Genomic DNA, 26,608 nt, shown 5'->3' with positions numbered 1-26,608 from the left:
AAAAACGGAGCTACCCTAGCAATGGAGAGACTGTCTAAGAAGGCAGACTGTAATAATATTATTTAAAAAAATTCCTTCCAGTAGCACCTTAGAGACCAACTAAGTTTGTTATTGGTATGAGCTTTCGTGTGCATGCACACTTCTTCATAATATTCTAGTTCCTGGACCATGTTGAATGGAGATCTATTCTCATCACTATGAAACACACCCATATTTCAGTATACCTGCAGCAATTACAGTCAAGCAACGCAGATGCTCTTGGCCAAAATTTATAATTTTATTAAATAAACTATAGCCAGGAGGAAATTTTCATGCGCAGGAAGCACTTAGCCATACAGTAAGAATCTCCCTGATTTAAACACCCTCCACACCCTTGAGATGTGATGCTTTTCAGATGAAATATCCAAGCTGTTACAATAGGAGTGCATATTTAAGATGGGGGAGGAGGAAGGTTTATGGCAGAGCTCCCTAAGTGATCTGATTGCAACTGACATGCAGTGATTGTGCTGCAGTATAAACTCCACAAAGGTCTGCAGCAGCAGCAGAGAAAGTGGCAGAGTCAGCACTCTGGCGGAACAAGGCTCTGGTGCAAGGTCACTTGCTCTTGCTCTTTACTGTGGGTGGGAGATGGAGGAATGTCAGTCCCAGAGAGCTGGGTTTATGTGGTGAGGCTATTTTTGCATACCATTCTTCAAAGTCCCATAGTGCCTACTATTGCTACTATTACAGCTGTAGGGGCACGGGTGGTGCTGTGGTCTAAACCACTGAGCCTCTTGGGCTTGCCGATCGGAAGGTTGGTGGTTTGAATCCCCACGACGGGGTGAGCTCCTGTCACTCTGTCCCAGCTCCTGCCAACCTAGCAGTTCGAAAGCACGCCTGTGCAAGTTGATAAATAGGTACTACTGTGGCAGGAAGGTAAACGGCATTTCCGTGCAATCTGGATCCTGTCCCGTTGTTCCATTCAGCCAGAAGCGGTTTAGTCATGGTGGCCACATGACCTGGAAAGCTGTCTGTGGACAAACACAGGCTCCCTCAGCCTGAAAGCGAGATGAGTGCCCCAACCCCATAGTCACCTTTGACTGGACTTAACCGCCCAGGGGTCCTTGTAATATTACTGCTACTACTTCTATTAGTACTTAAGCTCCTTGGAGAAAACGGTGGGTCATAAATGCAATTACTATTACTATTATTTCTCCAAATTTGCAGAGCACACTTCACCATGTCAATATGATTCCAAGGCGGTTTCAATCAATGCACTGAAATTAATATTTGTGGAGTGCCCTCCTTCTTCCCCATCAAGTGATGTGTTGTGGTTTACAGAAATGCATAAAATTACTATGAGCAAATAATATATACAAATGTTAAAAACACTCAGTTAACAAAAAACAGAGCAACAACAGGAGGCCATGCAACCTCTTGTTGGGGAGGCACACAAAGAAGGGCCTCAGATTATGATAAAAAGGTAAAGGTAAAGGTACCCCTGCCCGTACGGGCCAGTCTTGACAGACTCTGGGGTTGTGCACCCATCTCACTTAAGAGGCCAGGGGCCAGCGCTGTCCGGAGACACTTCCGGGTCACGTGGCCAGCGTGACATCGCTGCTCTGGCCAGAGCCAGAGCCAGAGCCGCACACGGAAACGCCGTTTACCTTCCCGCTGGTAAGCGGTCCCTATTTATCTACTTGCACCCGGAGGTGCTTTCGAACTGCTAGGTTGGCAGGCGCTGGGACCGAGCAGCGGGAGCGCACCCCGCCGCAGGGATTCGAACCGCTGACCTTTCGATCGGCAAGTCCTAGGCGCTGAGGCTTTAACCCACAGCGCCACCTGCGTCCCTCAGATTATGATAGTTAACTCCAAAAGCCTGAAAGACTAAAAAAGTACTTACTTGCTGGTGGAAACCAATTGTAGCCTCCGCTGTCCAGGCTTTCAGGGGAATGAAGTTTAAAGAGTGGGCTCCAGCATCTCAGGATTTGCTTGGAGTCATGCTGCTGTTCATACTGCTACCAGGTAAGCCCACCAGGGCCCACCACCAGAGAAGGGGACTCACCTGAGTACACATTTTACCTAGGCACCTCTCAAACCTGGAACTGGCCCTATGTTTTTTCAGCTGCTAGTTCCCTTCACTCTCTGCTGACTGCCCTGAATTACTTTCTGCAGGTTCCGGGCCACTTAAAAGCAACGGAACCACATCTGTTGGCCTCAGTCTGAGCAATCCCTGCAGAGCTCCTGTTGGGACATCCCTGAAGAAACGGGTGAACAGGCCCTCTCTGCCCAGCATCCCCGTCATCAACCATGACAGTAGCTTCCTCAGACATGCTTCAGGTGAGGCACAAAACAGGCTAGCAACAAATGCAGCTTTTATGGTTGTCAACAGCACTGGATAGAAGTATCAGGCACAAGCAAAGGCTCCCCCATAACCACAATGCATACTGGGAAAATAACTGGGAAAAGAAACTTCTTGCTTCAAGTATTATACCGGTAATCTCAGCCAAGCTGGCAATATCACTTTTTCCTTTCACTGGCGTTTTTCAGATCATCTTTTCTTGAAACATTTTTTTTTAAAAAATGAAAGTTGTATTGAGTTTTTTCCAATATTACATAAAACAGAATAAAGAAATCACAAACAACAAATATAGGACTGGCCCGCTTGTGGAGGATCGTGCCTTGAAACTTCTTGGGTAGCTCAGAAGAACTTAGTGTGTAAGAACTTGGTGTGTAAAAACTTGGTGTGTAAGATTCCAAATGTGGACGATAAAATGAGGTGCAAAATTATAAAACCATCTCTGTTGCTGAACCAACATGCATTGGTTCATGTTGCAGATATGGAAAACTGACAGGTTGCCTTAGGAACTCCCTATCTATTATGCTACTACAAAAAGCCAACGGGTTGATTGCAGCCACTTCTCTATTTGCACCCCCTCATTTTGTTTGTGGCCCTTTCCTTTTGGGATCGTGTAAGGCATGGCCGGGACACGGGTGGCGAGATGAGTGCTGCAACCCCAGAGTCGGTCACGACTGGACCTAATGGTCAGGGGTCCCCTTTACCTTTAAGGCATGGCCAGAGAAATTCTTTCAGCACGAGGGCCACATTTGCTTCTGGGCTTCCTTCCAAGGGCCACAAGAGAGTCTTCGGCAGGGCCAAAGTGAATGCAAAATTTGCCTTTGTACAGTGGACTGCTCCCTATCTCTTCCATTTTCCCCATCTTCTACTGAGTCATCTGGTACTAAAGAAATAATTACCCTCTATTTATTTACCTCTGGAGTTCTCCCTGCTTCTCCTGCCCTTTCAAGGTCCCTGTGCAAATAGCATATGACTCAGCATTCTCCTCTGTCCATAGAAAACTTTATAGTGATTATTATTGTTTGGCTTCGGCCTGCCGCTGTATCACCTTGTCTCGTGAAATGGTTTAGATTTTGCAGTCAAAGCAGGCTGCCAGGATGATTTGATATTAATGCCATGTCGGCACTTCACTGGGTCCTACTGGAAAGTTATACCTCTCTAAAAACAGATATGGTATTGTGTGGTATAATTGTTAGGCGAACAACAAGCCCTAATGTGAGATGCCTCTTCAATGTTGCAGATCAGCCAGATGTCACCAATAGGACATAGTGCAAAGGTGGGATGGTGCAGAGTGGGCTTCCACTGCCTGGTGCAACTCTGCCCCCACCAGAGAAGCCACTCATGGGACTTGGAGTAAATGGGATGTTCAGCCCAATACACACTTCGGTGAAAATGGTCTATTCTCACTGCAGTCCTTTCAATGGAATGCAATTCAAATAGGCATCTACAACTCCATGGGAACAGTAAAATGAAATATGACTCCTTATAACACCAACTTATTTGTAGCGTTAATTGTAATTTCCTGACTGCCAGTGTTAATTGCATTTATATGCCTGGCTGTTGTTGCTTCATACTTACAGCTAACTCCCTGCCAGCAAACCTCCAGGGTTCTCCGGAATGGGAAGAGGACCTCATAAATAGAGATGCCTTAGAAATAAGACCCTTGTCTTACCCAGAGCAGGGGCTGGTCGATGCTCTGAAGTGGCTCAATAGCAACGATTGGTAAGGAAAGAGAAAACTGTACCTTTCCCCTGTGCCTCATGCCATAAAGTTAGGTGAGTGGCCTTGTGGCTGCATGAAGGCTACAGTATAAAGTGAGATTCAAACTCACTTCCTCTGGTTTCCAGACAGCACACACTCCATCTGTTTTTGTCTCATTCCTTCCTTCCCACAAACCCAGAGAGGATACCAAATTGATGGTGGACTTTCACAAGCCCAGTTTGGGAAAACGGTGAGCTTGTTTCAAAAGGTTGTGGGCAATGTCAAGGCAGCCCAACTTGGGCCTTCCTTCCTATTTTTTCACCCAGCCCCATTAAGCCCCACACCCTAAATTCAACTCCATGGACGGTGTCCAGCTAAAAAGTTCTGCTAGGGAAACGAGGTGTAGTTGGAACTTCTCTGTCCTCCTTGTGCTGCCCCTAACCCTGTTCCAGGGTCTTCCCCAATCCTTGGGAGCTGATCTACGGGTCTCACAGGGGACATATGGGGAGAGGAGAGGGCAGGGAAATCCCATTGGGCAGCTGAAAGTCCTTGCAGTTGTGGAACTGTTCAGTCAAATACTGTCCCACAAGCTTCTTATAGCTAACACCCCTGTGGAGTTGTCCTGCTTTGAGTGGCTTTCTTGACAGCATGAAATCTATGTGTGAGACAAGAGCAATGCCAGCGTTTAGCTCTTGATTAGAATTTGGCTGCCAAGCAGCCACTTCCACTGAATAAACCTTTTTCAGAGACAGCTAACTGTAATTTCCCCTGATTTATCTGTACAGTACAATTTAGAGTACAGGACTTAGAAAACATGACCAAAAAGCCTTTTAAGACTTGAGTCTGGAACACGATAATAAGACCACATCATTGGCCAATAAAATAAAACTCAATTGCCTCTGCTGTCAAGTTTTGGAGAGTGGCGTTAAGGGCATTGTCAAGTTCATTTAGATACAAAATAAACACCAAGGGGCAAGAATACAATCTTGCCCAAAGCAGGTCCAAGAGATGTTGCTGCCTGAGGCAGAGTAGCACTAGTATTCCCACCTCATACACATTAAGCACAAGGGCAGGCAAGTTAAATTGGCACCTGAGGAAGAAACTCCCCAAAGCACCTCTCCTACTTGCAGGCAGTAAGTATCTAATAATAATTAAATAACAATTAGCTGCCATTTTGTGACACCCCAAATCAGTTACCTCAGGTGGCTTCCCCACTTTGTCTAATAGTAGCGCTGGCCATGACCCTGCTTAACACCCCCAGACATTGTAATAATGCACAGTGTTACCACATTTAATTTGAAATGTGTTATTCCCATAGATAATCCTACTTTTTTAAATATACAACTTGAAAAAAGCCTTTCCTAAGACACACCATTAGTTTTCTATGAAAATATAAAAGCTGTGCTTTCAAAAAGATATGGAAGATTCAGTCTTCGTTGCCGCTGGACCTCACAGTTAACATGATTTTTTTCTTTTTCATTGGATATATCTGCCAACCAGTGACAACAATTCACATGTCTCATGATGTGAGCGGTCGTCCACAAAGCTTATGCTATAATCCATCTGTTAGTCTTTAAGGTGCCATGATATTGTTTCTTGTTGCTAAGAGTACAAACAAATCTACCTTTCTGGCAGCTGTTGCTCTGGAATTTGTCACCTGTGCTCATTTTTGTCACCAGATCACCTGCAGATGGTGCTGTTAATTCAGAAAGGCAGAGTTGTGAGGGATTATTGGCCTTTAAAAAAAAGGGGGGGGGGGGACTCCACAAGCTTCACCTCTTGAGCCTCGCAAGAGAAAAACTTGCCATGCAGGTTTCAGCCCTTTCCAAGGATGGAGCCTATCATGTGGAACTAGTAAATCAATCACACTCTTTTATTCAGCTTAATTCATAGGAGATTCTGTCTAGCGCACAGTGGAATGTATTTTCCCCCAATAGTAGTTTTAAAACCATAGTGTATATGAGCTTCTGCTAAAATTCAGCATCTTTGCTTTTCTGTATTCCCAATGTGTGGCTTCTGTGACACGACTCATTTTCAGACTCTTTTACTGCAGTGAGAAATCCTGTTTCTGCAAAATGCCAGGCGAGACCAATAATTTCCCTTCTCTTCTCTCCCCCCATCTTTCTGATAATTGCCTCTCAGGCATCTGAAGGAGAAAGGACTCTTCAGCATCCGATGCTTGGCTACCTGCCATTCAGAAGTTCTCCAGTGTAGACTTCATGATGTTTCCTTGGCAGCCACAAAGGAGGTGGGAAATGTGCATTTAACATATGTCCAATCTATCTTCTCTTGTGGCTTACCTGACACTTTCCAATCTGTTTTTATTTAGCCAATGGGTCTCTGAGCAGCTTTTATACCTGTCTATACCTATTGCTGCCCAATATGCTCCTTATCTCTACTGGAAAAATAAGCAATTAATAAGCTGTGTATAACCTGCGTGGGGGAGGGGGGAATTCAGCACAAAATAAATCCATGCAAATTAATTAAATTTGCATGCATTTACTCACTTTCCACAAAGATGTCTGCTTCTGAAACTTAAGCTTTCAGTGACTTTTTACTCTATTTTAGCAAGGAGAATGGCAATGGAGTGAAAGAATAAAAGTTGAGTTAGTATCCATGGAAGAGCTGAGGTCCCACTTTCCAGTCCACTGGGAGCCTGGCCCACTGAGTCGATTTAGAAGCCATCCTCAGATGCTTAATAGCTATCGTGACCTAGAAGGTCACTTTAAAAAAATTACTAAGTTTCTCTGGATGTCTAGAGTGAAAGCCAGATAACGCAACCTGTAGTTAGCAATCTTCAGAGGCTTTTTTCCTGTCCACCCTGCACCATACTTCTGTAGGGGTGCTTCCCCATGGCTTTCTATTATCTGTTCAGTGCTGCTGAGGCATGCAAGTTTTGTCCAGAAAACGTCATCCTTATCAAAACACTGTCCCATATTATTTTCCCATACAATCCGGATTTACTGTTTCAATGGAAAATCCAATAAGTAAAAACAAAAAAGCAAAACCGCCGAAACAGCAAATCTGAAGTACCGTATTTTTCGCTCCATAAGACGCACCCGACCATAAGACGCACCTAGTTTTTAGAGGAGGAAAACAAGAAACAAGAAAGCAATGCAAAGCCTCTTGAGCAAAGAGGCAGGAGCGCTCCGACTGCGCTCAAGAGGCTTTGCATGGCTATCACTGAAGTCAGGAGAGCAAGAGGGATTGGTGCACATCGATCCCTTTTGCTCTCTTGGCTTCAGTGATAGCTGTGCAGCCTGCATTCCCTCCATAAGACGCACACACATTTCCCCTTACTTTTTAGGAGAGGAAAAGTGCGTCTTATAGAGCGAAAAATACGGTAAATGGAGGAAATATATGGGGTGGCCTTTTGAAGAGGACAGGCATCATGTGGACCTTCTGAGAAACTTGCATACATGAGCAATGCACTGATAATGCCTCTTGTGTGTCTCCATGGAGAATATAGAGATGTGTACGCAGAAACTATCCTACTAAGGTAGGAAAGGTAAATGTGCAAAGGTAAATTTTATATCCATTGCTTCAAGTACTTTTGCCTCTGGCCCCTCACACTACCGTCATGAGGCCCTTGGAAAGTTTTTCAGAAGGGAATGCAGTCTTGGGCTGAAAAAGTTTCCTCATTCCTGAGTTATGGCCTCTGCATCTTGGATTCTGCCATGGTTTTATATAATAAATATATTTTATGTATAAATGTAAGTGGCAAATATCTGTCTAAAATAAAGGAATGAAGAAGATAGAGAAATGTACTTGGGTTCTTGTACTCAAATATCCGTGAAGCATGTCAGTTACTGAGGACCCAAATGTGTATACTTCACTTAAAGCAGTGATTAGGAAAGGACTAGGGCCTTTCTGATGTATATCGGAGGTGGGTTGAAAGATACAGTTTAGTCATATATGTAGCTTTCGTATCTGACCTGATGTACATGCATTTTGTACATAGTTGTTGAAACCCAAATTCAGTATGTCTCACAGAAGAACCTGCAAGTCCAACCATGTTGATTCTGTCTCTTCTATCAACTGCATCTCTTTGTCTGAAATGCTTCCTCTATTTCCACCCAGAAAAAGGAAGAACAAAAGCTGATCTGAGCTACCTACATTTCCCCAAACCCAAATACGTTATGTGCTGGACTCTGTGAGGCAGCCAATTCTTGGATTCTAGGAGCTTATTTACCCAACGGCCACTCTTAACAGCTTTGCTGTTTATTTGATCGCTTAATGGAGAGGTTTTTATTGTTCTCATTTTAAACCCTTCTAATAAAAAGCAGGAGGTAAAAGAAGCCACAGGGGCCATTTCTACACTTGCTCATTGTTTGATCAGCCGACTGGGCTGTTAACATAGCAAAGTTGGCAAGACCATTAAGCTTTCTGTCATCTGCAGCAAATAATGGTTGGCCATTTGTGTAATTTGTGGTCTCTGGCTTCTCTCTGAAATTATCATGGATGTAGACTTGATTCCCTGTTAATGGGAAGGTTGGAGCATCTTCAAACTTTAATTATCTGAATGTGGGATTCAGTTCTGTGGGATTCAAACCCTCCCACTTTGCAAAAAGCAAAGTGTTAACGACAGGGTGTCTGTTTATACATAGAAAGAAAAATGGATGGCTTACTTCCCTTCCAGAAATCCCCCCTTTTTCCGGTTCATAGTTTTAAAAAGTAATATAAGAAATTAGGACTGATAAATATTTACAGCTCTTTTCAGGCATTGGTCGCTCACCCCCATCTGTCAGGACATTCAGCTCCTGTTAAGTATTGTGTGTGTAAAAGTGAGGAAAGCTGCCCAGAGTGGCTGGGGCAACCCAGTCAGATGGGTGGGGTACAAATAATGATTTTTTGTTGTTGTTTTCTCTCATGTGGAGCACAGCAGCAAAAAGTTCGTTAGTTGCTCAAACCAGTGAGCAAGCCTGACTTTATTATTTATTTTATTTATATTAAGCATTTATGCATGCATATGTTTTAAATGATGGTTAGATGCTCCTGATTTAGTACTCTCCTTCCTTAGGTTAGATCTGCAGGTCGTGGTGCCCATTCAGATGGAGCCATTATCAAAACTGAAATAATTCCATGTTTCTCCTATTCCTGATAGGAAGGCAATGCAGATGTACACTGCGAGTGACTCAACTTGATTGGCACATCCTGGTTTATTATCCACACTTTGATAAGAAGTGTGGCATTTTGTGGAAAATTACAAATAATTTGTCTTGCCTTTGGTTGGCGTGTCAGCATTTGCTGCAGCAAACAGGATCACATGAATGCGCAAACATTTCAGCTTGTAACGTTTTCATTGCCAGGTTAGCAACCTCCGGTCGAAAGTATCTCGGTTTGCTATCGGGACCTTAGCTGACCTCTTCAAGGCCATGAAGAAGCATATGGACCAAGAGGTTGAAGAGATTTCTCGGGTCCTTCTCCAGAAGGCAGGCGATTCTAGTGAATTCATCCAGAAAGCAGCTGATCAGTGCTTGGGCGTCATGGCGCAGAATGTGACTCCCTCACGAGTGATGGCTGCCCTCATGGCCAATGGAGTGAAGTACGTGAAGGGCCTTTTCCTCTGCATGCTTGTACTTCCTCAGTTATATCTGGACCAATTTCTCTAGATTTTTTTTCTGGGCCCTCACACCTCTTCTTCTTACCCATGACTTGTTCTTTTGAAGGAGAGTAGGGCTGCAATCATGCTGGATAATAAGGCACCAGGGTCATATCCCTGGGAGGTAAACTTTCAGGGGATGCATGACAATGATGGGTGGGGCTGGAGTCCAAAATGGGTGTGGTCACCCCATGCGCTCCCCCTCCTCCTCTACATCTTCTTCCTTGCCTATGGTTTGCCAGAGCTGAGGCAAAACACTCTCGCCAGAGATCTGAACTGATGGCTTACAGAGGGCTACTCCCCCTCCTTCAACCATTCCGTCTGTTTCAGCTGCCCCCTTTCCATTTTCCTGCTCCCACCCTCCTTTTCCGCCCACATGAAGTTAAGCCAAATTTCACAATCAGGTTTCACACCCCTGCAAGCCAGTTTGCCAGTTAGGGTCAGAACTAGCTGGGTTGGGATATCTTGGCTGAGGCAAGCTGGGGTAGCTTTGCAGTATAAGAAAAGTAGAGGTCTCATTCTTAGGACCACTGTGTTTGCAGCCACCGTAACCCCCTCATCCGGAAATGTGCGGCTGAACATTTGCTGACCATCGTGGAGCAGATTGGGGCAGAAAAACTGCTCTCGGGCAACCGGGAGGGTACAGAGCTTCTGGTGCAGACGCTGGTTAAGCTTGCTCAAGACTGCAATCAAGACACAAGGTAAACTGTCAGGCAAACAGCTGAGAGTCTTTGAGTGCATTTCATTGCAAGATGAGATGGACCAACCTATTGCCCTCCAAATGTTTTGGCCTTCCATTCCATTCAGCCCCAGCTAGCAAGGCCAATGGCCAGGTATGACGGGAGTGGTTTATTTATTCATTTATTCATTCATTTCATGAAATTCATATGCCACTCCATTGTAAAAACAAAAACAAAACCAACAACAACAGCTACACCAAAGAGGTTTGCAAAAAGAATCTGAACCCTGATCTCCCAGGTCTGATCTAGTCCAATACTCTCATCGCTAGAGCACATTGGTATATACATTCATTTTTATTATGAATGAGTGCTGGCAATGAAAAGCATTCTTGATGTCTTGAATTATGGTATACTTCCTTCAGAATTTGTGGTGGTTCTATTTTTCCGAATTATTTTGTGATTTGTCTTTTGAAGACATTTATATTTTACTCATTAATTGTGTATTTAATTATATTAATCGTATGTGTTAAATAATATTAACTATATTGTGAATGCTTTGATTTACAATATGGAAAAATTCAGTGTGTGGCTCACGGGTTCTGTATCAAAGTACTATCGTTGCCCACTTGGCCTGAGAGGTTGGACCACCCTGAACCAGACAAATGGCACTTTCTGAAACAGAGTCAAAATTTTGCCATCAAATGTTCTTAATTAACTTTTCCCTCCCTGTGCTAGATTTTATGGCCGGAAGATGCTGAACATCCTTATGTCCCATTCAAAATTTGATGGGTATTTGAAGCAGTGTCTACCATCACATGACTTGCGCGATGTCATGGCTGCAATTAAGCAGAAAGTGAGTATAGAGGGGCACAGAATGTGTTGGAAAGATTTGGTGTTTTATTTCCTCGTTCTCTCTGTTTTTGTTTTTATTTAGATTATTATTTTTTATCTTACTGTATTATGAAAAAGCTTTAATAAAATCTTTTCATAAGAAATATTTGCGCTGAAAGTGGAATCAGAAGATCAAATATATTTCATTCTTTGGTAAATAAAAATTAAGGGCTGGATCCAAGCTCAATCATGTTCAGAGCAAGACGTATAAAATCTCTCAGACTTGTTAGGACCAGCAGCAAAGCTCTGCAGAATGCCTCTCCTCTCACCAAGTTGGCAAGAGGGGAGGCATTCCACCATCCAGATTTGCTACTGGGCGGGAAGGAAGCTTTGGAAACTGATTCTCCTTCAAGAGAAGTGCTTTCTGAAGCTCCCCTCCCCACTGTAATCTGGTGGGCTGGCAAGGCTTGATGAGGCCTTCTCTGAACCTCATGCCCCCCTCCACTGTGGGGGTGGCAGGGGGTGTTTTGTCTCCAGTGCTGAAATGTCTCAGGCCACCCCTGCGCACTCACATCCCGCTTGCAGGCTTCCCACAGGCATCCGATTGACCGCTGTGGGAAAACACGATGCTGGAATAGATAGGCCATTGGCATGATCCAGAAAAGATTTTCTTCTGATCTTAAGCATATGCTTGTGCCCATACATCTCCTCTTCAAATGTTACAGGAAAAGTTTGAAAATACTGCAACTTGTCTATGTGTAATTTCACTCTTTGTTAAAATGCCTATATCAGGGGTCACACAACTTCCCAAGCGCCCCTGATTTTGATGGCAGCCATAGTGAAACGAAAGCATATTTAAAGCAGGCACAGTGTGGGGTGGATTGCTCCCTCCCAAGTCATCACTTTGATCAAGTGCAGAGGGGGCTATAACCCTCCCAATCCAGCTCCTTTCTATGGAGAAGAAGAAGAAGAGTTTGGATTTGATATCCCGCTTTATCATTACCTGAAGGAGTCTCAAAGTGGCTAACATTCTCCTTTCCCTTCCTCCCCCACAACAAACACTCTGTGAGGTGAGTGGGGCTGAGAGACTTCAGAGAAGTGTGACTGGCCCAAGGTCACCCAGCAGCTGCATGTGGAGGAGCAGAGACGCGAACCCGGTTCCCCAGATTACAAGACTACCACTCTTAACCACTACACCACACTGGCTCTCTGGAGGGTGTGTGTGCGTGCCTGTGTGTTTGAATAAGAGAGCGGGGCCAGAAACAACCACTGGGGCCACACCGACTGCTGGCATGTAGTGCTTGGAGGGTTGACCAAAGGCCAGTGTGGCCTTTGACTCAAGAAAGCTTAACCACTCCTGGCCTGTGCATTTCTCTATGCAGGGATTAGAAGACCAATCTTCTCAAGCTCCTTCTGCCAAAAGCCACAGAGGGTCGAAGAGCAGCAGTCTGACAACCTCACTGGACAGCCTGCCTTCAGAGGAAAGGTATGGAGCACCCCTTGGCTCTACTAAACTACTCTGCATGCTCAGAGCTGTTTTTCTTTTTGCTATCTTTTAGCATGATATGTTTTCATGGGATCCATTGTGGTTTCCTTCATTCAATAAAAATGACTGCTGAAAAGGCCCTTGATTGTGTTATTGAATGAAATTACCAGAAGCATGTGCTGCCCATCCCCATGAATCCTAACTCCTTGCTCTCTATACCTTAGGCAGGACCTTCCTGATTTCCTCCACCTCAGCCTTCTTTCACTTTCCCCACTTCCATTTTTTTGGCAGTCATCTTCCAGTTTGGCACATCCGATAACTTTACAGCCAAAGTGAATTATGTGGGTTCAGTAAATTAAAACATTTTGCTTCAGTGCATTATACATTTTGAATTTCAAAAATTGTATTGGTGCTGAGTTAGGGATGGAGGAAAAATTCATTTCAGTTTGCATTCAAAGGTGAACCTGCCCAATTGGCCCTTCCCAAAACAATTGAAGAACTGAAACATAGCTGACTTTCAGCATATGCAGTTATTAATGTTTTGCAGGACAGTTCTCCAATTGAGTAATGTGTACCAAAAATGCAGATACTAAAATGTGCATAACATGCATATATTCAAGAAAATAACATACAAAAAGCCATTAAATTATGAAAATTATGTACAAATATATAGCAGGCAAAACTGCATATAAAAGTGTGTGTATTAGGATAAATTCACACTAAGACATGTATGAATTTTCATGAGGATTTTTTTTTAACAACCACAAACTGATGTGGAAACGTGGACGAACAGAAGCTATGATTGAAAAAAATGAGAAACAGAAACAGACATTTCCCCCACTCCTATTCATGAGAACAATGTAATTGGGCAATGTAACCGAGTGCTGTCATTTAAGTACTATGAATGCATAACACAATGAATAAACCTTTGGTTCTCAATGCTAGCTCTGTCCCAGATGTCCTAAGCATCCCGCAGGTAGTGGCTCGCCGCTCGTCCCTTCGCAGCATCGAAATGATGGAGCTGCTCAAGGAGCTGAACAAGATGCTGGTGGCGAAGGAATTCCAGATGCGAATGGAGGGAGTGGCGTTGCTAATGGAGCACTGCAAGAACAACCCCCAGCTTGTGTCCTCAAATATCATACAGGTACTTGGATGCCATACATTTGGGTGCCAGTAGCCTAATACAGGTGACCCATTCATTGAGATTAGGTTGGGCCATCTTAATCCTGATTCCTTACTCAGTTTAACTGATGGGTGAACTATGCATTATGTGAGATACATGGCTGTGCCTTTAAGCACAGATTGGTAGTGTAATGGGGGAAGGAGGTTTAATCCTTGGCCCTACTGTGGTTGTGATCCAGATTTGGGGGCTCTGTACCTGCAAGTACAATAAAAGAGATCCAAATGGAAAGATCCCCTCTCCCAATTCAAATTGCACAATTTGGATTATGGCTACAGTGGGGAGTAAAGTTTCTGAGCCTCCCCCCTGTTGGGAAACTGTGTACGTGCAGCTACCCACACAGAGCCAATTAAGGTTTGGCAGACAGCCAGAAGGCCATGTGAAGGAGTAAGTCTGCCTGGTGATAACAGAGACATGGAGACAGCTCCCTGATTGATCAAGCTCTCTCAAGGGAATGATAATTAATGGCCTACTAACTGGAATGTGTTAGTTCTGGAGTTCAGTGTTCAGAGGTTCAGAGTTCTGTGTGTCAGTGTAGGAGTTGTGAGTCGTGTATGAGAGAGCTTGCTAAAGATCTGTGTTCTGTTCCTGTAAATAGTCCACTGCATATTATAAACACCTAACTACAAGTTCCTGGTTCCTGCTTCGTCTATCCTGTCTGCAGCCAAGTCGCCAATTGCTTCTGTGGATTCTGCGTTTACTCTGCTAGGTCTGGCTAAGGTCCTGCAACTAGTCAGAAAGTTGCGAAAAACCAAATAGGTTTTGCCATGCTAATATTCCATTTTGAGTTACAGCCCCATGCCAAGATCCCAGTGTGGATTGCTAGCTCTTAAATGCACAACTACATAGCTAATATAGCATATATTTTGCCCTTATGTAAGGGCAATGTTCAATGTGCTGCTGTTTCTGAAGAACCTTCGTAGCAGTTGCTGCTTCTTGGTCTCCATCTCTCTGTAAACTGTGGAAAGAAGAGATCTTGGTTTGTTTAAAGGTTGTATAGAGGAGTTAAAAACAAAACAAAACTGCTTACTTTCAAGAGGGCAGGGAGGTAACTATAGAGTACCACATCCTATTAATGACCCAAAGAATCAATCAATCAATCAATCAATCAATCAATCAATCAATCAATCAATCAGTGAGTGCCCTCCCTTAACTACATGTTGCTGATCCTGGCTTGATTATTCCTTCATCATCATAGAGCTAACTTTTGTAAAAATTCCTCAACATGATGCAAAAAATTAGACAAGGATATCACCCTATGTCAAACCAAAATTATCCCCAGTTTTTTAGTTTGGTTTGTTCGGAGCTATCTCTCCACTATAAGTTGAGAAATGGTAGCACATACAAAAGAGGTTCTGTTGGCTGTAAAGACACTGTATTAAAATGTTTTGCTTCTATATGTAGACTTATAACTGACTCTGTTTCCCCACTTTTCTGTGCTAACAGAGCAGTATGCTATTTACAGTAGGATTTACTTGTTCTTTTTTGTGTTAATAGATCTTTGATGCTTTTACTCCGAGACTTCAGGACTCAAACAAGAAAGTGAACCAGTATGCATTAGAGTCAGTTGCTTCCATGATCCCACTCCTCAAAGATGGTTTAAATCCAGTCCTGGTCTCTGTGGTGACTGTAGTCACTGACAACCTAAACTCAAAGAATTCTGGGATCTACAACGCTGCAGTAAAAGTGCTGGACAAAATGATTATTCATCTAGGTATTTATTAATTTATGTTTACCTTTCTATCACACCTTTATATTGCTTCCCACCAGAGATCAAGGCTGGACCCCATATGCCTCCATAGAAGGCTCTCTTATGAAGCTGCTTGTAGGGTAGGCACTTCTAAGGCTAAAATGAAACATTTTAAAATAGTTTTTAAGTGTTATAAAAATTATCTGAGACGAGGAGCAGCCATTGCTTGTTTATCTCAGAATCCAAGTTGTGTAGCTTGAGATCTGAGTCTATAAGCTGACCTCATGGCTACAGCCTAATTTGGTTTTTTGAGGGTTTTAATTTTCTTCATCTGCCTTACCCAGGGTTGGCTCAATACATTTTGCTGCCTGAGGAAGAAATGGAATTCTGTGTGCTGCCCCCTCTCAGGATACATTGAACCCATGGCCAGCCATGTTCCTTTGGCATCTGATGCAGAAAATCCTACTTCCACAAGCATTCCCCTTCTGAAGAGTAAAAATACAGTAACAAACTCACAGAGCAACTCTAATGAAAGAAAACCAACATAATTTATGACAGCTTAAGTTTAATATTTTAGCCCTTTTTTTGGTTTACAGCTTATGGGGAGATATGCTGGTTGTTTTTTTAAAACTGCTACTTTGGTTCTACTTTTCTCTACACAGAGTAAACCTGTTTTTGGAGCTGTAAATCTGCCACCTTTCCCCTGTGCAAAATTCTTACAAGAAAAGAAATGTTATGCATGTGGAATGAAGGCAGACTCAGAGCTGAAATGAGAGATGACCTTTCAGTGAGGGTCACTAGGGGAAAATGTTGTGCTGCTGTCAGGGAATAATGCCTCATTAAAAGCTTGTACAGTGTGGTTAAAGTGACTTGTCCTGGGTGATCTGTACAGTGGTACCTCAGGTTAAGTACTTAATTCGTTCCAGAGGTCCGTACTTAACCTGAAACTGTTCTTAACCTGAAGCACCACTTTAGCTAATGGGGCCTCCTGCTGCTGCCGCACCGCCGGAGCACGATTTCTGTTCCCATCCTGAAGCAAAGTTCTTAACTTGAAGCACTATTTCTTGGTTAGCGGAGTCTGTAACTTGAAGCGTATGTAACCTGAAGCGTATGTAACCCAAGGTACCACTGTACTCAGTAGGAGCAGATACATTTGTGTATTGCTCTTGGTACTAGGGTGTTCAGAAAATATTGATTTCAAATAGAATTTGGGTGTTATAAAATTAGCTTTATGTTGAAGGCTGGACCAACATATGCATTACAACTGTGACTAAGATGCAAGGGTAAAGCTATAATTTCAGATTTCAGGTGTGGATCCACATTTTTCATTGTTCACCGCATAAAAAATTCCATGCATGTAGAAATTTAGGACATCAAGGGGAGAGGTTCTGGTCCTGCCATCTCCCTGCCATGCTGGTTTTCTACTTGCAGGAAATATGTTGGAGAATATTAAGAAATGTGATGTTTCAGACCTGCGGTTTGAACCTGAACATTCTGCCACCACAATCCCATCTCACTCTGCAGCATGTGGAGAGATACAGCCCAAAAAGAGTCCTGAACATGCTTATTAGAAGGCAGGACTAAAGCCAGGACAGAAGCAAAGTATTGAACACTATGTAACTTACTTCTGAGCAAACATGTATAGGCTTACATAGTTAGGAGACTTTGACCTGGACTAATGAGCATGTTTGAAAGGTAGAATCAAGTAGAACTATGGGCTGGGAGCGTGGGATGGGTTTAGAAGGTTAGAACAAACCAATGGAAAACACTTGAGACACGTAGCTTGGGTCTCAGTAGCATTTTCCATCACAGCAGTTCTTCATGTTAGCCTGCTAAACATGGATTGGGATTGCTGGTGACTTTCAGCATGTTGAACCAGTCTTGTGAATGCTCTGCATGTGCTCAGATTGTAAATTGCTATATCCTGGAAGTCCTTTACAAAGCATATTGGATGTGGAGAATGTTGAAATCCATGGAAATAGTTGACTTCTATGAATATTGTCATGAAGCAGTTTTATGTTATAAAGGTAAAGGGACCCCTGACCATTAGGTCCAGTCGCGGATGACTCTGGGATTGTGGTGCTCAACTTGGTACCAAATCCGATTTCTAACAAATGTACAGCTGAGAACACTTAGAGTCAGAGGCATAAATAGATAATAATAATAATAATAATAATAATAATAAGAAGAAGAAGAAGAAGAAGAAGAAGAAGAAATTTTATTTATACCCCTCCCCAGCCAAGGCCAGGCTCAGGGCGGCTAACAACCAATAATAAAACAAGTTGAATGAATACAACTTAAAAACAAGATTAAAATACAACATTAAAATGCAGCCTCATCACAGGAGGAGAAAGGAAAAAAGAAAGAGGGGGAGGGAATCAAATTGACTCCAAGCCAAAGGCCAGGCGGAACAACTCTGTCTTACATGGAAAGAAATCAGATCCTACAGGGCCCTGGTCTCATGAGGCAGAGCATTCCACCAGGCTGGAGCCGGTGTTGGAAAAGCCCTGGCTCTGGTTGAGGCTAATCTAACTTCCTTAGGGCCCGGGACCTCTAGGGTGTTGCTATTTATGGACCTTAAGGTCCTCCATGGGGCATACCAGGAGAGGCGGTCTCGTAGGTACGAGGGTCCTAGGCAGTGAAGTGACCACTTGTCATTTCAAGTATGAGCATGAAATGAATGAATGAATGAATAGGGATATCAGTTGTTCATAGGAAGGTCACATGATGAGATTTGTTTACTAAGCCCCAGCATCTGGTGAAAAATATAGTGTACTAGGGTGATGATAGCACCTGGTCACATGATAAAGCTAGTTTCTATCAGTTTCCCACATTCTTCCACTTACCCTTTGGTAATTGTACAAATGGACTTCTCCTGGTAAAAAGTCATGTGTCTCCATCCCCCAAAATATTTTGTTCTTGTAGCTATATGGACATCCTAGTGAGTTATTTTGCTCTTGAAGTGGGGGATAGTCCCACAAATAAGCTTCTTCTGCACAGGTTCCATGGGAAGCCTTAAGTTATGAGTCTCAGCTAGCTCCTTCTCCTGTCTGTAGTCCATAAATATTCCCAGGCTGCACTCTTCTTTTGCAAAGGAAATTTATGGTTTGCTGAGTTCATTTCTGAAGAACAAACAAGCATAAATCCAGGTCTAAATGACGGCTTGTTCCAAATGTTGTTCTCCGTAGGCTGAAATTGCTGTTGCCAATAACTACACAACCAAGGACTGCTATAAATCCCAGGCCACGTGGATTTATGTTGGCAGTGGAAATGCAGTGTTGGGTGGGTAGGCAAGACATACTATAGGGTGATCAAGAGTCAGGACTGAAGTTGGAGCTAGCATACATGTTTCCTAGTCGGTTTGCTAATTTTCTTATAGGACAGATTTTCTAAGGACAGATTGTGCGTGTGTGAAGGAGAATGGCCACTGTGTTTGAGGTCAGAAATGAATTTGCTCCATGTTCTGATTTCTTGGAGACGGTGGAGCATATGGGCAGTCATCTAGACTCTTGAATTCTTTGCGTCCAGTCCAGACAAAGACAGTTCCAACCAACAGTCAGAGGCAATATGCTTTTGAATACCAGTACAAGTGGAGAGGGTGCTGTTGCGCTCAGGATCTGCTTGTGGCCATCCCATGGCCATCAGGTTGGTCAGTGTTAAAACAGGATGCTGGACTAGATAGACCTTTGGGCTCCTCTTACATTCTTACGTTATGTTCTTAATTTCCACAGAAATTAAAAGGATTTAAGTGCAACATGTGTTGTCTTCACACATTACTCATGGGGAGAAGGTTAAAATGGTGACAGTGGCTATGGGGGCCATGCATCCCAAAGCCACACTGTTCCTCCTGCCCTTCCTGTGTTCATCATGACTTGTGTAGTGAGGGGCCTTCCTTAACTTGAGGAGGCTCCCTGTGCAACTTAGAAAACGGAGTTCCCAAGGATTGGTTTTGGGACGTGTGCTTTTTAATTTGTTCATCATACATCTAGAGCTAGTGGTGAGCAGTGAAGGTGGCCATGTTTGCTGATGATACCAAAATGTTCTGGAAACCCAAAGCCAAAAAAAGATTGTGAAGAGTGACAAAAGGACCTCTCCAAACTAATTGAAAGGGTAATAAAATGGCAAATGCAATTCAGCGTAAATAAGTGTAAAATGATGCATGTCAGGGCAAAATAATAATAATAATAATAATAATAATAATAATAATAATAATAATAATAATAATAATTAATAATAATAATTTCACCATGGAACTGTAGCAGATAGCTTGATATTGATGGTTGAACCAGTGTGCAGCAGTCGTGAAAAAGGCAAATTCCATGTTTGGGATGATTAGGAAAGGAAGTGAAAAAAAGAACTGCTAGTATCATAACAAACAAAACTGTGGTACAACCACATTTGGAATTCTGTATACCATTCTGGTCACCTCACTTTAAAAAAAGATACAGTGGTACCTCGGGTTAAGTACTTAATTCATTCCGGAGGTCCGTTCTTAACCTGAAACTGTTCTTAACCTGAAGCACCACTTTAGCTAATGGGGCCTCCTGCTGCTGCCGCGCTGCCGGAGCACGATTTCTGTTCTCATCCTGAAGCAAAGTTCTTAACCCGAGGTAATATTTCTGGGTTAGTGGAGTCTGTAACCTGAAGCGTATGTAACCTGAAACGTATGTAACCCGAGGTACTACTGTATTGTGAAACTGGAAAAGTTCAGAAAAGGACAACCAGAATAATCAAGGGTAGATCAACTTCCCTATGTAGAAAGGTTGCAGAGTTGGGGGCTTTTTTGTTTAGAGAAAATAAAGTAAGAGGTGACATAAATTTATAAAACTATGCCTAGATGGAGAAAATGGATAAAGTTCTTCTCCCTGCCTCATAACACACCAGAGCATATTGATAGCCAATGAAGCTGAACGCTGGAAGATTTAGGACAGAGAAAAGGAAGTACTTTTCCAAACAGTGAATAGTTAAACTGTGAAATTCGCTCCCACATGAGGCAGTGATGGCCACCAAGTTGGAAGGCTTTAGAAGAGGAACAGACAGATTCATGGAGGAATAAGGCTATATGAGTGGCTACTGACCTTGAGGGATGTGTTCTGCCTCCACAACTGGAGGTAGCAAGCTTCTGAATACCAGTTGCTGTAAACTGCAGGAGGGGAGAGTGTGGTTGCACTCAGATCTTTCTTGTGGGCTTCCCATAGGCATATGGTTGGCCAATGTGAGAACAGGATGCTGGTCTAGACGAGTCACTTGCGTGATCCGGTAGGCTGTTCTTAAGACAGCTGTTTCAGAAAAGTTGCAGTTCCTGGAAACTCAGCTGACATAAGATAGAAGGATGTCTCATACTGTCTCATACGGAGGTCCACTTAGAGCGGTATGGCTTATTCATTTCTGAACGTCGTCATCGGCTGTGAAGGTAACAGACAGAACGTATTTACCTGCCTCTTAATCAGAATCACCAGATTTTAAAGCTGGGACCTTAAACATGCAAATCATGTGCAATGCCATTGAGTTCTGGCTCATCCTCTCTAGAATGCCATCTTAATTGCTGCATGTGTCTGTCAAAATCAGTGAACAAGGGCATACATAGTGACATGCATTTATTGTGCTGCCTCTAGATTATGAATCTCCCTTCCCCCAGGCAGTCACTTTTACAGTTATCTTTTGGAAGCCGTGTAAAGTATTTCTATTTGGACTAGCTTTTAACAGCCAGGGTGATGCTTTTAGCACATTTTATAATGTGTTTCCTTTTGCTTGGTGTTGATATTATTATTATTATTATTATTATTATTATTATTATTATTCAATTCTTGAATATATAGTTGTCCACTTGTCTATTTTAATTTGCAATCCACTTTTAGCTCAGTGATGAGTATGATGGAGTTTTAAGTAAATACAAAAAGAATGTGGAATGTTTTTGGTTTGTTTTTTTCAAAAAGAGTTTACCTCCCAGGTCCCTTAAACATTTGCCCCTTCACAATTCATGGCAGTCAAGAATCAACTGGAAAAAAGCAAAGCTAAGAAAACAGAAAACAGAAAATCAATTTTTTGTTTGACACTCTCTGTTTTCTGATGGTGATGATGTGTGTGCGGAGCCAGACAACATTGTTATTTCAGTGATGAATGAAAAGAATAGTTGCTGGCTTCAGAGGGATGAAAAAGTGCTTTGAAATGCTAATATAAGAAATAGAAGAGATGTGCAAAGTATTCATTATTGATGATCATTCACTTATTAGTACAGTATCCATAAAGACTTTACTTCACCTTTAAAACTGCCTTTGAAATTCATTTTAAACCAAGCACAATACATGTGTACTCCCCCTTTTCCCTTTGTCGTTCTGAAAAGAGCACCAACATGTGATTGAAAGGTGTTTAACCAGATCTATTTTCAGTAGAGGCAAAGAAAAGGGATGTGCTGTAGGGAAGCAATGCTTACCTTTACCTGCACCTAGGGATGGGATAGAAACTTGATTCAATTCACACTTAAAGGCGAATCTACCCAATTCACAATTCCTGAGGCAATAAAACAAACCGAAACACATCTAGTTTGGGAGATCTGCTCATCTTGGGATTTTGCAGTGCAATTCTACAAGCAAGTCATGTGTACAGTTATGCATATACTAGGGTAAAGTGTACATAAAAATGCATATAAGTGAAAATAGCATATCTTAGGGAAAGCTGCATACAAAAATGTGTTAGGAAAAACCCACACTAAACTGCTAGTGAATTTTCATGAGGACTTTAAAAAAAAAATGGGGGAAAGGTGGAGAACTGGATTTGAGATTGAAAAAATGAGAATTTGAGAGATCCGCTTTTCTCTAGATACAGATAACTTTCTGTCTCTTTCTGAAGGTAGCCCTGTATAGGGAATATTTCATTGTTTGATGTTTGATGAATCTTTTATATTTGTTTGAAGCCACATGGAGTAGCTGGGGCAACCCAGTCAGATGGGGGCGGGGGAGAAATATTAAAGTTGTTGTTGTTTATTTTCTTGGTTTATAACAATGTTCAAACAATGTGTTTCTGTCCCTTTCAGATAACCTTCTTCTGCTTCAAACATTTGCCAGCAGGGTGCGCTTCACCAGTGGTCGAGCTCTGCAGGGGATCACAGACCACCTGTCAGGTAACAAATGACTTCACTAAACTGCGGTACCCATGGCAATGAACAAAGCAATAGCTTGTATAACAGCAGGAGGCAAAGGGCTTCTTTCTTCACAGCACAATTTCTTTTACTGTCGTTTACACCTTTTTGAAGTGGAAGTGAGGGCTGCTTCTTGTCTTGTCTTTAGAGTGTGTGTGTGTGTGTGTGTGTATATATATATATATATATAATCACTATACAGTTTACTGTTACATATGAAGCAGAAAACTGGTTTAATCATAAACTACCAACAAGGATATCAAATAAGAATTTGTTTGCAAAGCCACATTAAATCACAGTTTCCTAGTTCCATTGTAATGAGAAACTGGTTTAAGAAACTGGAAGTTTTCTATTGTGGGTCATGAGGGAGGTAAAAGGCAAAGGTAAAGGACACCTGGAGGGGCCCAGGTGGCGCTGTGGGTTAAAGCCTCAGCGCCTAGGACTTGCCGATCGAAAGGTCGGCGGTTCGAATCCCTGCGGCGGGGTGCGCTCCCGCTGCTCGGTCCCAGCGCCTGCCAACCTAGCAGTTCGAAAGCACCTCCGGGTGCAAGTAGATAAATAGGGACCGCTTACCAGCGGGAAGGTAAACGGTGTTTCCGTGTGCGGCTCTGGCTCGCCAGAGCAGCGATGTCACGCTGGCCACGTGACCCAGAAGTGTCTCCGGACAGCGCTGGCCCCTGGCCTCTTAAGTGAGATGGGCGCACAACCCCAGAGTCTCTCAAGACTGGCCCGTACGGGCAGGGGTACCTTTACCTTTACCTTTTAAAGGACACCTGGACAGTTACCAGTAAGTCCAATCAAAGGTGACTATGGGGTGCTGCACTCATCTTGCTTCAGGTCGAGGGAGCCGGTGTTTGTCCACAGACAGTTTTCTGGGTCATGTGGCCAGCATGACTAAACTGCTTCTGGCACAACAGGACAGCATGACGAGTGCCATAGCGCACGGAAATGCCTTTTACCTTCCTGCCACAGTGATACCTATTTATCTACTTGTACTGGCATGCTTTTGAACTGCTAGGTTGGCAGGAGCTGGGAGAGAGCAAAGTGAGTTCAGTCCATTGCACGATTCTAACCACTGACCTTCTGATCTACAAGCCCAAGAGGCTCAGTGGGTACATTCATTCTCAATCAAACAAACCATTGTTTATTAGTTTCTTACATTCAAACTGGGTCACTTTTATGCACACACATGACAGAATAACCATTTCAGAAAGCACACCCATGCCTTTTAAATGTAAACTACAAAGCCACTTGCCACAGAAGCAGAAATTGTGACCACATTCCCAATGAATTTCTGATACTAGACCTGAGATCAGACTTTTTGTATTGTGACCCCACAGAACAGACTCAAGCCCCCAGACATGAAAGCAGCTCTCCTAATATCAAAGGTTTCAGTAAATTTTCCATCAGACATTTTGATTTTTGCAATCAACCTTTGACTCAAAAACTTGTTAAATCATTCTTTGTGAGCCACTGACCACATGGCAGGACTCATAGAGCGCTTGTCGCTTCCTCATCAGATATCACCCAAAGGTCATTGGTGTCACGGGAGTTTGACCCATCATGTACCCATTAAGAGTTGCAGTCTGGGAATTTGATATGGCCATTTTAGACAGCTCAATACACGAAATAAAAAACCAAGCCATCTATCATGGCATAGGTCACTAAAACCCAACAGCGTTCTAGAGCTATATATTTCCTGAGGAAATGTAGCATCGAAGTCTCTGGTTTCTAAGAATGATGGTCACTTAAGACCAGGAGCTCTTCCATTTAGTAACATTTACCTAATGAGAAAAGTCATCTATTCTATCTATCATTTTCTGTACTCTGCTTCCGTAGACTATAGCCAAATGCATTTTTTATACAGTAAAAATGAACGGTAGTGGAAAAATTGAAGAGTTATCAGTCATTGGGGTGTAGGATGTATGTGTTTATGCTTATCTTATTAATTGTGAGAGGTGGAAAAAGCATCGTAAGAGTAGCACAATTCTCCATGCACACAGGTCAGTAAGGAATGCCCATGGGCCTATGCAATATTCTGGGGTCTCCTGAGTGTCCCAGGAAGTGTTGCTGGGCTAGAAACCTGCATGTAGAGAGCCTGGTGCTATCAGAAGGTGCAGCCCCCTGACCTTCACTTCTGAAAAATTATTCTAAGTTTTCCTACCCCTGCCCTCTGGTGGGACATCTTTTATTTACCCGCCCCCCTCAAATGGCCAAAAATAGTTCTGACAAAAGGTTCACCCCCGCCCTAACTCCTTGCACAAGACGGCTATGCTTCTTGGATAACTAAAACAACACTGGTACTGAGGCTCTGTGTATATTTAGGACAGTTTTCAGTGGGTATGTGCAGAGCCAGCGTCAAACGTCAGCATGATTGAGCATTGGCCAAGAGTCCACATCACAGAAAGGGGTCCCACTAACAAACGCCCCCTGGACCCCCACTGAAAGAGGTGGCACATGGAGGGTATCTTGCCCAAGGGCCCTCCAAAACCCAGAACCAATGCTGGACATGTGTGATGGATTCCTTTGTATGTAGAGACACAGATTCTTCTTCTTAACAAACTTCTGCCTCCTGATTGTGTGACTATGTTCAAAGAAGTGAGCAACTCGTTATCTTTCATCTGCATTGCAGTTCTTGTGGCTTTTGCTTATCCACGGAAACCCCAGGCTGTGGAGCGTCACGTCCTTCCCATTCTCTGGTATTTCCTGAGCAACATGATTGGCAATGGCGTGCTACCTGGAAAGAGTGGAAACGTCAGAGCAGTGGTCTCCAAACTTGCTAAGAGCCTGCACAAGCAAATGGGACCCAAGCTTGAGGAGTGTGCCTCCAGCCAACCACAAAACGTGATCAGAATCCTCCAGGACCTCCTAGATGCGAAACTCCCATGAAGGAGACACAGTACCATCTCTGGGACAATCTACTGTTTGCCACTTCAAGAGAGATCAGAAAAAGAAGTTGCGGATAATGATACAGTGCTTGCCATTATTTATGTTATTTTTGAATATAATAACTAACTATGAAGAGTTTATAGTAATATTCCACTATGGAAAGTGTATATAATATATTTTGCAGTAGAATTAAATCCCGTATTTTTCTAAATCTTAATTTCCGCAACTTTTGTCTCGTAGAGACTTACAAGTTATTATTTTAAAAAATCTGTGTACAGTTGTAATTTTTATCTGTATAAAGCAAAGCACTTTATTTATGTAATAAATATGTGTCAAAGGAGGGAGCAAGGGTGACAGAGATGAACTTCAGTGGGCAACATGTTATACCATAGGGGGTTTGCCAATGCAATTGGGCATGTTTTTGTCTTTTGGATTACATAGTGATCTGCGATTGATGGCCTGGGTGTTTCCTGTTTGTGTTCCTATTGCACCAGGTGCACATCCACCCCATACATTTACAGCACATGGCTACCCTCAAAGAACACTGGGAACTGTGATTTACCCCTCACAGAGCTACAGCTCCCAGCACTCATGTCAAACTATAGTAGGAGGGCTTTCAAATGCAGTGGGCCTGACTTACCACATAAAGCAAGTGATTTAATATATAATATTATATGTCCCTATAGGTAGAGTAGTGCCCGGTCTTGAAATCTGCCATCTACAGGATTCACACCCCATGAGCTCTCATAATTTGTGTGTTATGCCTGAGGCCTAATTCCCTCTGTGGTGGTAAACCCATACTTTGCAGACGGCAGGAGAGGCCTCATGTGACTAGATGTGTCTTCAAAGAAAAAAATATAGCAAATAATAATAATAATAATAATAATAATAATAATAATAATATAAATAAATAAATAATTTATTTGTACCCCACCCATCTGACTGGGTTTCCCCAGCCATTCTGGGCAGCTTCCAACAAAGATTAGAAATACGTTAAAATGAAGCAGTAAGGAGAAGTGCCTAGCCAGTTCTCCATGTGCATGTTTTTGCTTTTGTTATGGAGAACATTTCAG

General features: G+C 42.8%; 1 protein-coding gene across 8 annotated transcripts in view; it reads left to right on the top strand.

The window, feature by feature from the left end:
- Window positions 1-25,986, top strand: part of TOGARAM2 (TOG array regulator of axonemal microtubules 2) — a 75,985-nt gene extending 49,999 nt beyond the window's left edge. For all 8 annotated transcript variants that reach the window (XM_079969186.1, XM_079969184.1, XM_079969183.1 and 5 more), the window contains 11 exons: window positions 2,155-2,319; window positions 3,919-4,060; window positions 6,182-6,287; window positions 9,349-9,584; window positions 10,184-10,342; window positions 11,057-11,174; window positions 12,535-12,638; window positions 13,584-13,782; window positions 15,316-15,532; window positions 22,542-22,628; window positions 25,279-25,986. In XM_079969186.1, the coding sequence (XP_079825312.1) occupies window positions 2,155-2,319; window positions 3,919-4,060; window positions 6,182-6,287; window positions 9,349-9,584; window positions 10,184-10,342; window positions 11,057-11,174; window positions 12,535-12,638; window positions 13,584-13,782; window positions 15,316-15,532; window positions 22,542-22,628; window positions 25,279-25,535 (1,790 nt within the window). In that variant the 3' untranslated portion in view covers window positions 25,536-25,986. The remainder of the gene's footprint in view (window positions 1-2,154; window positions 2,320-3,918; window positions 4,061-6,181; window positions 6,288-9,348; window positions 9,585-10,183; window positions 10,343-11,056; window positions 11,175-12,534; window positions 12,639-13,583; window positions 13,783-15,315; window positions 15,533-22,541; window positions 22,629-25,278) is intronic.
- The last annotated feature ends 622 nt before the right edge of the window (window positions 25,987-26,608 follow it).

Source organism: Podarcis cretensis (assembly GCF_951804945.1).
Source record: "Podarcis cretensis genome assembly, chromosome: 3".
Taxonomy (NCBI): Eukaryota; Metazoa; Chordata; class Lepidosauria; order Squamata; family Lacertidae; genus Podarcis; species Podarcis cretensis.
This window is presented reverse-complemented; position numbering and strand designations above follow the sequence as displayed.